Source organism: Heterodontus francisci, chromosome 15 (genome assembly GCF_036365525.1).
Source record: "Heterodontus francisci isolate sHetFra1 chromosome 15, sHetFra1.hap1, whole genome shotgun sequence".
Taxonomy (NCBI): Eukaryota; Metazoa; Chordata; class Chondrichthyes; order Heterodontiformes; family Heterodontidae; genus Heterodontus; species Heterodontus francisci.
Genome location: NC_090385.1, coordinates 26,144,850 through 26,158,572, shown reverse-complemented (window position 1 = coordinate 26,158,572; position 13,723 = coordinate 26,144,850). Strand labels below are relative to the sequence as shown.

Sequence of the window (13,723 nt, the reverse complement as noted above, 5' to 3'; positions counted from 1 at the left end):
CAGAGTTTGTGGTGGGAGCCGAAATTGATGAATTTGGTGTTCTCTTGTTTAACTGGAGGAAATGGTGACCCATCCATGACTACGTTTTGGACAAGTAGTCTGACCATACAAAAGCAGTGAAAGAATTTGGAAAGGTGGAGCTGGGTGTCATCCACATACATGTGAAAGCTGACTGTTGAAATGATACCAAGGGGCGGCATGAAACTGAAGGGGAATGAGCTGAGAATCGTTCTTTGGCGGACTGTGGAGGCAACAGTTGGGGCACAGGAAGAAAGGCCATTGCTGGCAATGCACTATGATCAGATCGGTAAGAAACCAGTATTGATACAGGTTTCAGATGCTAATTTGGGGATAGATAGTATACAGATTTCAGATGAGCACTGACCTCATCTCAGTATTTGCTCTGCTTAACAATCCAATCGAAACAATCTGCATTTCATGTTGCATTTTCCTGTGCATGTTTTTACTCTTTGCAATCAACACAAATCAAAACCTTGCATTTATGTAGTTCCTCTCACAACCTCATTGGCTGTAACGTGCTTTGGATCATTGAAGTAGTGTAGTCACAGTTGTAATATAGGAAACGTGGCAGCCAAATTTGTGCACAGCAAGGTCTGACAAACAGCTGTCATTGGCTGTCTCTCGATTCGAGGATGATGTCTGCTCAGGGCCGCGAGTTTCTGCCATGGGCCTTCCATGTGACTGAACAGGCCAATTCTTGACCCACTGATCTTTGGGCACATGGGGCAGTGCGTCCCACCAGGTCATTGGGATCCGGAGTGCAGGATTTGCTTCCTTTTCTTTCCTCCCTGCCACTGCTCTGCCTCATCATTAAGGCGTTTCAACTCAGTGTAATGCAACTTAATGGACAAGTTGTTGCCATTTAAACGATTGGTAACAAGCTCCTCCCAGTCATCAATGTCAATGCTGCCATGCTTTAAAGATAGCTTCAGAGTGTCTTTGAAGCTTTTTCTTCGTCCTCCCCCAGAACACTGGCGATTTGAGAGTTGAGAAAATGGGACTAGGTGGGTTAGATGGTTTTCGGCCATCTGGACACAGTGTCAGGTCCATCGACATTGGCTTTGCAGGAGTTTTGCTTGAAATCTTGTGGAGCTGGCTTCAAAAAGGACACTAGTGTTTGTTCAACAGTCCTATTGAATCGGGATGCAGCAGAGGCATTGCTGATGGAATTTCTCTAGTGTTCTTATGTGTCGCTGGTGCAAAATCCAGGTCTGTCTGCAGTACAGGAGTGCAGTGATGGCAGCATCTCTGTACACTAGGACTTTTATTGCGTGGCGGAGGTCTTTTTTGGCAAACACTCGCTGCTGTAGCTTGTAGAAAGCTGAGCTGACGCAGTTGATCCGGTATTCAATTTCCTTGTCAATGGTGGCCGCCAAAGTATGAGAAGTGCTCAACATATTCCAGAATGTCTCCTTCAACGTATTTGGGAGGTGGAATATTTGGCTGACCAGTTGTGGATTGATACGAATTTTGTTTTGGCAACATTTAAGTACAGACCGAGTCTCTTGTTTGCAGAATTGAAGAGATCGAGAGTGGCTTGCAAATCTGGTGCGGAGTAAGCAATGACACTGCAGTCATCCGCAAACTGTAGATCATTTATGTCTATGGTTTCATTTTGGCACAGAGACGACTGAGGTTAAGTATTTTGCCATCTAAGGCGGTATTTAATATTCACACCAAAGGGCAGTTGATCTTTGATTAGGTGACTAGCCGCTGTCAGGTAGATTGTAAATTATGGGGGCTATCGCACAGCCATGCTTGACACCAGTCTGGATTTTGAAGGTGGCGGTTTCAGATCTCCCAGTTGCAATCATATCATCATGGAGCAATTGCAGGATTGCGAAGAAGTTTCTTGAACATCCACATTTTTGGAGCGCAATTCACAGAGCCTTGCGATTTACTGAGTCAGATGCTTTGGTCAAGTCGATGAATACAATGAAGTATTCCTGGTGTTGGTCTAGGCATTTTTCTTGGATTTGTCAGGCAACAAAGACTCTGTCGGAGGTTCCTCTGGAAGTTCTAAAACCACACTGAATCTCTGGGAAGATTTCCTCCGGCTCATGAAGTAGGTGATTCAGGAGAATGTATGTCAGAGTTTTCCCTTCTTGAGCTGAGTTACAATTGTCGCATTCCTGAAGTCAGCAGGAAGTTCTTTTTCGTCCCAAATCTGTAGGATGAATCTGTGGAGACTTGATGTAAGCAAAAGCCCACCAGCTTTGCAGACCTCAGCTGGAATATCATTGGGGCCACATGCTTTGTTGTTTTACAGCCATTTGATTGCTTGTTGCAGCTCTCCCATCAATGATGGTTCACCCATGGATTTCACCACAGAATACTGGGGGATAGCCTGAAAAGTATCAGCTGCCACTGTGGATTCACGGTTGAGGAGTTGTTGAAAATGTTCTTTCCAGCATTGACGGATGGCATTGTCATCCTTGAGAAGAGAGACACCATCCTGAAAGCGAAGGGGATTTTGTCCATTTGACCTTGGTCTGTAGATGTCTCTGGTGGCTTCAAAAGCGCTTTGCATGTCAGGCAGGTCGGCATATTGTTGGATCTCTTGAGCTGTCTTTGCCCACCACTTGTCCTTTATGTTCCGGGTGGGCGTCAGCTTTGAACTTTTGAAATGTTGCTTTCTTGACTTCCACCTTGGGTTGTTCTGCCAGGCAATGAAGGCTGCTCGTTTTTGTTGCAAGAGGTCACATATTTTAGCATTGTTTTTGTCAAACCAGTCCTGGTGATGACTGCTCGAACCCAATGATCTGTACACAGGAGTCTAGTACAGCTGACTTTATTTGTTCCCACTGTTCTGAAATTGAGTTGGATGTGTTAAGATTTTCCAGATTGGTCTCTTCGGTTGGGCTGCTTTAGGGCTGAGAGATTGATCATCTTCCCCTTGGCCTTTTGGGTCTTGCGATGTCTTTGTTGCTAGGTGGATGTTCATCACTGATCAAGCAAGTTGATCATCTGTCCAGCAAATCAAAAACAGCGTTTTGATAATGACCAGAATATTTGTATTTTAGTGATGATTGAGATAAATATAGGCCAGGGCAATTGAGAAAACGCCCCTGCTCCTGTTTGAAATAGTGTATCGGGATATTTTATATCTGAAAGAGGACTTCTCAGTTCAACATCTCACCCAAAAAATCGCACTTCAAACATAGCATTCCCTTAATACTGCACTGAAGTGCCAGCTTATGTTTTGTGCTGAAGTCTCTGGAGTAATAACTAGCTACTCTGTCTTCTCATTCAGAAATTTATGGAACAGAAATGCTACAATCAATACAGTATATTTTCCCTGATTTTTCTCATGAAATTGTAATGTAGTTTTTTTTAAAGTCTCAATTGTATAAATAATTCACACTTGTGTAAGGTGTCATTTTAGCCAAACTGTCAGTTCACAGATTTATGTATGCTTGTTATAGAAGGCTTTGATTAGCTGTTACTGGGATTTCATTTGTATTATGACTGAAATAATTTCCAGGTTGACCAGCTTTCTTTTTCAAAGCAATGTATAAAATATGTAAATCTCTTAAGGTCACACTTTTACTTATAGGTGTGGGGACTAATAATGAAAGTGGAAGGGGGAAAACAGGAACAAGACTCTTTCAAGATTTTCAGATGCTGAGCAGGATATGGACCCACCCTTGGTGCCTGCAGTTGGACTATATCAGTAAAGAAAACAAGGTACAGCAAATGAATATAATAAAGGGCCGAAGGGCCTGTACTGCGCTGTAATGTTCTAATTCTAATAAATGTTATCTGTTTAAGATCTTAAAAACATTATTTTGATGTATGACAATTTTGACTGAAATTTGTTTTTTAAAAAAAAGTTGCAGTTATGCCACAAGCAATTGGAGTTCATATGTTTTAATTAACCCAATCTAGAACTCTTCTGGCACGCAAGTGATTGGGATTAACCTTGCTACTACATTGCAGCAGTCATGTAATAGAACTGTTGAAATATATTGTGTAAATATCCAAAGTGTTCTTAACAAAAAATTTGGTGTAGAAGTTGAATATCTGCTATTAGCAGTTGGGGTTTGGGGACTTAAAGTAGCATCAGCAATCCATGTGACAAGATGATTTGAATATCCTGGCCTGGAGATTACATTAGTTTGTACATTTCTTTTAGTGCAATTCACCTCAAATCATCCAAACCAGCCCAAAAGATCATGGAATTTCCAGCGCAAATCGAGTTCCCACCTTTTTTTTGAACTGGTTTAAAATATTGCATTGGAAGTTGGTCACACCCCCAGATTGAATTAATATGAATTTCCACTATATATGCCTGTTTGTAGGCCTTCAAGGAGGCTTTTAAAATTAAGCTTTTTCTTTTTAAGTGCATTGACATGAATAAGCACCCTTTAGAAGCTTTTAGATATTAAAATTAGTGAGACTGACTGCTGTACACCAAAAAAAAACCAGTGAATAGTTTTGTATAGCTTTTTAAAGTCACTTTCAGTTATTTAAAATTGGGTTGCTCACATGTGGTGGACTGGACACTCATTAAAAATTCTTTTTGTGACACACCCATTTTCAGCTGTAATTAATAAAACTGCACTAGGTTATGACTCTTAAATATATCTAGGAATATTTTATATTTAAAAAAAATACTTTCCAAAAGACTGCCCGATTGTGCTGGTTCATGGAAGATTTTGCATTCGTTGATCTGCAAATAGGTTTGCAGAAACTTTAGCAAAAAAAAACTTCTGAAAATTATAGCACAACTTTGAGTGTGATTTGCTCCCAGATTGCCAGTTGAGCCTAAAGCCTATTGCCTTTTTCGGAATGTGATTCAGTAATTTATGATAAGTTTAAAATATTCAAAAGTAAAACAGATTCTACTGGATTAATAATTATGAAAAGAGAAAACAGACTATGAGGGGGGAAGAAAAGAGAAAGACCTCTCCCTAATTAAGAAAAACACAAGGCAGTCAAGAATGTTGGTAGCCTAAACAAGCCATATAATCTAATGGGAAAAGTTGCTGTTCTCCTTCCCATGTTTTATGCCCTAAGTGGCCATTCAGGATTAGAGTCTGCTGTGATGCCAGCTCCAGCGACTATGGGCCGAATAGCTTCCTGTGCCATAAATCTTATGTTTCTATGTTTGACTATCACAGCTATACCTGATCCTGTCCTGTTTATTGGCTACACTTGTGCCCTTCAAGCAGAGCCCACTGAATAGAGATCAGAAGACAGAATCTTAACTGATTTAAAAATCAATGTATCTTCAGTACACAAAACTATTCACATGAGGTTAAAAAAAATTCTGTATACATTTGTTTTCCCTCTTGCCTCCCCTCACTAAAAGATTGTTGCCGCTATTTTATTTCACCTTAACTCCTATGGTTTTTGATGGACACTTTGAAGTATTTATAAGTATGAGAGCAAATAAAACATCTGTGTGACTTGCTGACAAGATAGTGAACACTTCATGTATGGAATGCTAAGTCTTGCAGTACAAATTGAGCAACCTGTCAGTTAATCTACTCAGCTAATTTATGGTTCTAAAATGGCTAAATATAATAAAGAACAGCTCAAGAATTAAATGTTTGAGATTACCAGCTGGCAGGAGAAAGAGACCCTTGGAGGGAATAATTTCAATACAAAGTATAATTAACTTATGTGAGTTTTTTTACTCCTACTTTGTGGGAGACAGTTTAATAACACTTTCCGCTCATGAAGACCTGCAATTTTAAAATTTAACTAGGCCCTTGGAGCAGCGCAGTTCATTCATTACTCTGAAAACTATTGATTTTGGCCAATCGAGATGTGTCTGATAGATAACAGTTTTGCACTAAGGGCGCTTTTTTTTTCCCCTCCCCACTTCACCAGCTGTTTTTAAGGACCGTTCTAGAAACCTGAATTGGACCATTGAAATCAAATCTGTTGCTTTGGAAGATGTTTATAAATGTGAAATAACTTCACACTTTACTAAACCTCGTCACTTTGAATCTGGGTGTCAAGCAGGACAAAATGTTTGACAGTGTATTTGGTCTTTGCCTTGACTATTCAACAGGCAGAATCCTCTTGTAATGTTTTAATATGGCAAGGTTATATGAAGGATACTATTTAGGATTACTGCCCTCCAGATACAGTATTTTTGAATTAGCAAATTTCCTACCAGCTGCACCTTGACTGAATGGGAGCTGGGTTTCTTTGTTTTAAACTTCTGCACGTGTGTAACTTATGGACTATATTTCTTTCTTCACAGACTTTAATTCAAAATAATTCCTACTTTTTTTTTTTAAAAAAGCACTGCATCTTGTTTTAAGTACTGTTTGGCTACTTAGCAACTTCTGGTTGAAAAGAGCTGAAGGCATACTGTCCATTCATGTTCTATAGGAGTTGTCGTGGGAAAGCCACGTGATGGAGTATAGTTCATTTGTGTCTGTTTTTAGTGACAATAACTTAAAACAAAAATGAATAATGAATATCTCCATTTGTTTAGGGATACTTCGATGAGGACAGTATGGATGAATTCATTGCATCAGATTCAGATGAAACTTCAATGAGTCTTTCCTCTGAAGATGAGAAAAGGTTTTTTCTTTTTGCATTTCTGTTAGCTTAAAGGAATGATTTACAATGAATTGTAAATGTGTGTACGTGGTGTCTATCGTACACACTATATGGAAAATCATAGAGCACCTTCATAATACAGTGCAACATGACTGTACCCACTTTTCCTTAGCTGTGACTGTCACAAATCTAACAAGCACCAAGAATAGCATACGTTTTCATACAGTGGCTGACTGCAGATTTGATATCCCGTTCTTTTTTTCTTGGCTTTATACAGCATCTCGGAACAATATTTTTGTCAGTTGGGGTATTCATGCATTACTAGACAACCAATAATTTTATAAAGCAATCAACTTAATTTCAAAGAAGATGGGAGAAAGCCATATAGGAAACTGAAAAATATTTAGATGCTCTTTGTGGTTGTAATAAGTTATAACTAAGTTTCATTAGAAATTCATTTTGTTAAGTTATTCCAATAGTTATTCTATTCACAGTACCGAATGAGGAATAGTTGAGTACTTATGTTTTGTGAAATTGCCTTTACTGTTCAGGCAGTCTGCAGTTTGTAAAGTTTTAGTTCAGTCTTGAAACCACTGATTTCAAACTATTCCTTTGGGTTGGGGAGAGCTGGCTGAGAGGAGGGATAAAGAAGCAAAGCCAGGTTGTGGCAAACACAAGTCCTCCAGCATCAAGAACAGCATCAATTACATAGAATTTACAGTACAAGAACAGACCTATACCAGTGTTTATGCTCTTACCCTACTTCATCTACCCTTATCTGCCTATCCTTCTCTTCCTTTTTTAAGTCATATTCTTATCCATCTTCCCCTTTAAAAGGCATCTATGCTATTCACTTCGACTGTTCCTTATGGTAGTGAATTCCACATTCTACCCACTGGGTAAAGCAGTTTCTCCTGAGTTAATTAATAGATTTATTAGTAACTATATTTTATATTCATGGCCTCTCTAGTTTCAGATGTGGAAGTGGAAAAGTCTTCTATAAGTCTGCCCTATCTAATGCCTTCATAATTTTAAACACCTCTATCAGGTCAGCTCTGCGTCCTCCTTTTTTTTATCTAGAGAAAAGAGCCTGTTCAGTCTTTTCCGATTATTCTAACCTCCGAGTTCTGGCATCATCCTTGTAAATATTTTTTGCATCTTTTCCATATCTCTCATTTTGTAATATGCAGACCAGAAATGTGCATCGTACTCATTGTGCATAGTAGGGTGTGGTCCAACCAAGGTTCTATACAACTTCAACATAAATTTCCTTACTTTTCAAATCTAATCTTTTTTTAAAAAAGTCAATACTTTTTCATTTTCTATGGTCTTGTTAATTTGAGTGACTGCTTTTTAATGATTTGTAAATGTGTACCTCTAGAGCCCTTTTCCTCCTCTACTCCCATTTAGACTCTTACTTTCCAGTGAGTATGTGGCCTCCTTATTCCTCCTACCTAAATGTACTGCCTCTCACAGTTATTCCAGTGGACCTACTATAGTTGACTATTGGCCCTTGATGCTGCTTTAACGATGCTGCTTTAACATCTCACACTGAAGAGTGCCTGCAGAGTCTCATAGACAGGTTTGCGGCTGCCTGCAATGAATTTGGCCTAACCATCAGCCTCAAGAAAACGAACATCATGGGGCAGGACATCAGAAATGCTCCATCCATCAATATTGGCGACCACACTCTGGAAGTGGTTCAAGAGTTCACCTACCTAGGCTCAACTATCACCAGTAACCTGTCTCTGGATGCAGAAATCAAGAAGCGCATGGGAAAGGATTCCACTGCTATGCCCAGACTGGCCAAGAGAGTGTGGGAAAATGGCGCACTGACACAGAACACAAAAGTCCGAGTGTATCAGGCCTGTGTCCTCAGTACCTTTCTCTATGGCAGCGAGGCCTGGACAACGTATGTCAGCCAAGAGCGACGTCTCAATTCATTCCATCTTCGCTGCTTCCGGAGAATACTTGGCATCAGGTGGCAGGACCGTATCTCCAACACAAGTCCCCGAGGCAGCCAACATCCCCAGCTTATACACACTACTGAGTCAGCGGCGCTTGAGATGGCTTGGCCATGTGAGCCGCATGGAAGATGGCAGGATCCCCAAAGACACATTGTACAGTGAGTTCGCCACTGGTATCAGACCCAACGGCCGTCCATGTCTCCGCTTTAAAGACATCTGCAAACGTGACATGAAATCCTGTGACATTGATCACAAGTCGTGGGAGTCAGTTGCCAGCGTACGCCAGAGCTGGCGGGCAGCCATAAAGACGGGGCTGAAGTGTGGCAAGTCGAAGAGACTTAGTAGTTGGCAGGAAAAAAGACAGAGGCGCAAAGGGAGAGCCAACTGTATAACAGCCCCGACAAACAAATTTCTCTGCAGCACCTGTGGAAGAGCCTGCCACTCTAGAATTGGCCTTCATAGCCACTCCAGGCGCTGCTTCACAAACCACTGAACACCTCCAGGCGCTTATCCATTGTCTCTCGAGATAAGGAGGCGAAAGAAGAAGAAGAGGTCCTTGAGGTGTAAATCATATTTGTCAAACTATGTCCAGCTTAGATTTTTAAGGAGGCACACGAATCCAGAAAATTGCCTTGTATGGGAAGAAATAAGCCTTCATTGTAGCAATTGATTCCAGCACACTTTCTTCCCCCTCTGCCCCGGTTCCAAAGTAGCGAATGGATTTTTCTTTTCTCCTGTAAAGATGGTTAATTCCTTACAGTGGTATCTGCATATTAGGAACTGATGTACTAACTAATTTAGTTATGGGATTGAATAGCATTCTTACAATTCCATGATACTCTGTACTTTGAGAGAAATTAGGGAGTACAGGGAGGGGATGGGGATGGTGCTGTGGCTTAACTCAGAAGCACATTACAGATCGAGGCCAATAAATTGGAGTCCATTTTTTTTTTCCAGGCAAAAGTACTGGGTCTTAGAAAATAGTGTGGGGGGGAGGCATGGGACAATGAATCTTCAAAGGGGGCTCAGCAAAATAAGTTTAGAAACCTCTTTTAAATGAATGCTTTAGTTTGTAAATAATGTTTGACTATTGGTCAGATTTGAGGTTATATCATTTATAAGTTTCACAACATTATCATTTTGTTTTTGTGGACAGTTGGGCAATAACTACTTTCTAATTTGACATTACTTTATTAATTTTCTTTCTTGTATTGCTTATGGTGAGTTAGAGAATATGCTGCTTGATACAGAGGGAACATCAGTGTCAAAGAAAGTGTTACAGGAAGTAATTTTAACACGAAGTGCATGCTATACTCATTTCTTTAATTCAATTTAATTTAGTAAAAAGAAAAAAAAGCGTGGAAAGAATGATGAAAGCAGCTCAAAGGAGAGTGGCAGTGACAATGATATAGAAGTGATCAAAGTCTGGAATTCAAGATCACGTGGTGGGGGAGAAGCAAGTATGGAAGACAAACCTGCAGACCCCATTGTTACAAAAGCAGATGATGGTAGGAATTTAATTCTTCGTTAGGCTAGTAGTACTTTCATATTTTTGAATTGTATTTTGCACAATTCACAATATTGTGCTGTGTACGTTTTACTACAATGAAAATTAGTTTTAATGCATAAAACACTTATTTAGTGAATTTACTTAAATAGAATTGGTTTGATGTGATTTATCTTTATTACTACCACAGAGTTAACAAACATAGTGAGTCTCTATTCAGTGTTTCTACTGAAAAACTTGAGCAAGAGCTTGAACATTCCCACAGTTGTAATGACCTGCCTCCTAACCAATAGTATATTAAGTGTTATAGCCTCTACCAGTCATGGATGAGCTGGACATACAGCCAACCAAATCGGAACTCAGTGATGCCATTGATTCTCTAGCCAGCGGAAAAGCCCCTGGGAAGGACAGCATTACCCCTGAAATAATCAAGAGTGCCAAGCCTACTATACTCTCAGCACTACATGAACTGCTCTGCCTGTGCTGGGACGAGGGAGCAGTACCCCAGGACATGCGCGATGCCAATATCATCACACTCTATAAAAACAAAGGTGACCGCGGTGACTGCAACAAATACCATGGAATCTCCCTGCTCAGCATAGTGGGGAAAGTCTTTGCTCGAGTCGCTCCAAACAGGCTCCAGAAGCTGGTCGAGCGCGTCTACCCTGAGGCACAGTGTGGCTTTCGTGCAGAGAGATCGACTGTTGACATGCTGTTCTCCCTTCGTCAGATACAGGAGAAATGCCGTGAACAACAGATGCCCCTCTACATTGCTTTCATTGATCTCACCAAAGCCTTTGACCTCGTCAGCAGATGTGGTCTCTTCAGACTACTAGAAAAGGTCGGATGCCCACCAAAGCTACTAAGTATCATCACCTCATTCCATGACTATATGAAAGGCACAATTCAACATGGTGGCTCCTCATCAGAGCCCTTTCCTATCCCGAGTGGCATGAAACAGGGCTGTATTCTCGCACCCACACTTTTTGGGATTTTCTTCTCCCTGCTGCTTTCACATGCGTTCAAGTCCTCTGAAGAAGGAATTTTCCTCCACACAAGATCAGGGGGCAGGTTGTTCAACCTTGCCCATCTAAGAGCGAAGTCCAAAGTACGGAAAGTCCTCATCAGAGAACTCCTCTTTGCTGACGATGCTGCTTTAACATCTCACACTGAAGAGTGCCTGCAGAGTTTTATCGACAGGTTTGTGGCTGCCTGCAGTGAATTTGGCCTAACCATCAGTTTCAAGAAAACGAACATCATGGGGCAGGACATCCATCAATATTGGCGACCACGCTCTGGAAGTGGTCCAAGAGTTCACCTACCTAGGCTCAACTATCACCAGTAACCTGTCTCTAGATGCAGAAATCAAGAAGCGCATGGGAAAGGCTTCCACTGCTATGCCCAGACTGGCCAAGAGAGTGTGGGAAAATGGTGCACTGACACGGAACACAAAAGTCCGTGTGTATCAAGCATGTGTCCTCAGTACCTTGCTCTATGGCAGCGAGGCCTGGACAACGTCTGTCAGCCAAGAGCGGCGTCTCAATTCATTCCATCTTAGCTGCCTCCGGAGAATACTTGGCATCAGGTGGCAGGACCGTATCTCCAACACAGAAGTCCTCGAGGCGGCCAACATCCCCAGCTTATACACACTACTGAGTCAGCGGCGCTTGAGATGGCTTGGCCATGAGAGCCGCATGGAAGATGGCAGGATCCCCAAAGACACATTGTACAGCGAGCTCGGCACTGGTATCAGCCCCACCGGCCCTCCATGTCTCTGCTTTAAAGACATCTGCAAACGCAACATGAAATCCTGTGACATTGATCACAAGTCGTGGGAGTCAGTTGCCAGCGTTCACCAGAGCTGGCGGGCAGCCATAAAGACGGGGCTAAAGTGTGGCAAGTCGAAGAGACTTAGTAGTTGGCAGGAAAAAAGACAGGCGCAAGGGGAGAGCCAACTGTGTAACAGCCCCGACAAACAAATTTTTCTGCAGAACCTGTGGAAGAGCCTGTCACTCTAGAATTGGCCTTTATAGCCACTCTAGGCGCTGCTCCACACACCACTGAGCACCTCCAGGCGTTTACCCATTGTCTCTCGAGATAAGGAGGCCAAAGAAGAGTTATGGATAGAATGTATGTAATTTAAATGTACTGCATTTCATGTCCTATTTGTACTCTATTATAAATCTGTTCCACGTGATGACAGTGATTTTTTTTTTTCTTGCCTGCAGCGAAGCCCTCCGCTGGTTCCAACCCGGGTAGCCCTGCCCCAGATTGGTACAAAGAGTTCATCACAGATGCTGATGCAGAAATATTGCAACATTCTGGAAAAATGGCCCTTTTGTTTGAAATTCTGTATATGTCTGAAGCAATTGGAGAAAAAGTGTGAGTTGACAGCACTCCATTAAAGACAGATCTAACTTGGTTTTTGGCCAAGGATTTTTTCTTTAGTTTTTGAAAAAGGCATAAGTTAATTGATTCATATTTTAATTCCATTGCATTTTTCCATAACTCTGAAATTCTGTTGTAATCTGTATCGACTTTGCGTAGCTCCCAAAAGTCAGGTAAAATAGTGGTGTGACATGGTGCACTTAGCAGTGAAAGTTATTAACAATTGATGGGGAGTGCGATAGAATTTTGAAATTTAACTGTTAAAACTTTATATTGTATGTGTTAGTTTGCCTAGAAATTTTCATGATGTGGAGAAAATAGAAATTTTTCCCTCGATTGTTTTGGCAGTTGAAGGATTTAACTGTGAATGGCAAAAAGATTGAAAAGAGCATCAAAGTTGCTAAATTACATCTTTTACATGAAGACTTATGGGACAGATACATTGTGTACCAATTAAAATTTACACTTGTGACAGCTTTCAATATCCAAGTGGGTTACTGAGTGACAGTAAAAGATTATGCATTAGAGTGTAAATGTATGAGTATAAATGTTAACGCGACAGTTTTAAAGCCGGTTAGAATAAATAAGTGAATCGAAAATGTCCAATCAAAGCAACAGCACTAAACATGGAACATGGTAGCTTCTGCTTCCTCATTGAGTCAATTATTTTTTTGAAAATTTCAAGAATGGACACGTGCATATACCTACCATTTCAGCGTCTTGCAGTTGACCATTTTATTTTGACAGTCTGAATAATGCTTAAAACATATTGGTCTGGTTTGAACCCAACATTTTAACCTTTTCAATGTTTTGCTTTATGTTTACAAGTTTCAAGGTGTACAACAGTTTGCTATCTTACAAGTACACATGATCTTTTATAAATTTTATAAATGCTAAATACAGTCCAATGTAAAGAACCATGCTGTATTTCTTGAGGGATGCTTGCAACACCACCAACACCCCCCCCCCCCTCCCACCCCCTTTTCCCCTCTGACCTGGGGATGCAAATGTCTTAACTACCTTGAAGTTGTTTACAAGTATTGGTGGCTGCTCCATATCTGCTAATAAGAGTTGAATTGACTGCCATTTTTACCACTCATCTTCCAAGATTGATTACTTTGGGGTAATGTGGCACTACATCTAATGAGTGGCCAGGAACTTGTCAAAGCATGCTCCCAGGCGGTAGCGGAAGTGTTCAACTGACAGGCTGTCGTGGGGCTCAAATCCCCAACCATCAGATTGAGGTGTCAGTTACCAGTCTTGTGAATAAAATCAAGAATTATTTAGCCTGGTGTTAAAATTATTTTGCATTTCCCTC

The 13,723-nt window shown here is 41.0% G+C and overlaps 1 protein-coding gene across 6 annotated transcripts in view; it reads left to right on the top strand.

Annotated features, from left to right (window-relative positions):
• atrx (ATRX chromatin remodeler) overlaps positions 1–13,723 on the top strand; it is a 257,156-nt gene that overhangs the window by 159,226 nt on the left and 84,207 nt on the right. For all 6 annotated transcript variants that reach the window (XM_068047283.1, XM_068047282.1, XM_068047281.1 and 3 more), the window contains 4 exons: positions 3,578–3,708; positions 6,476–6,564; positions 9,852–10,018; positions 12,246–12,399. In XM_068047283.1, coding sequence (XP_067903384.1) covers positions 3,578–3,708; positions 6,476–6,564; positions 9,852–10,018; positions 12,246–12,399 — 541 coding nt within the window. The remainder of the gene's footprint in view (positions 1–3,577; positions 3,709–6,475; positions 6,565–9,851; positions 10,019–12,245; positions 12,400–13,723) is intronic.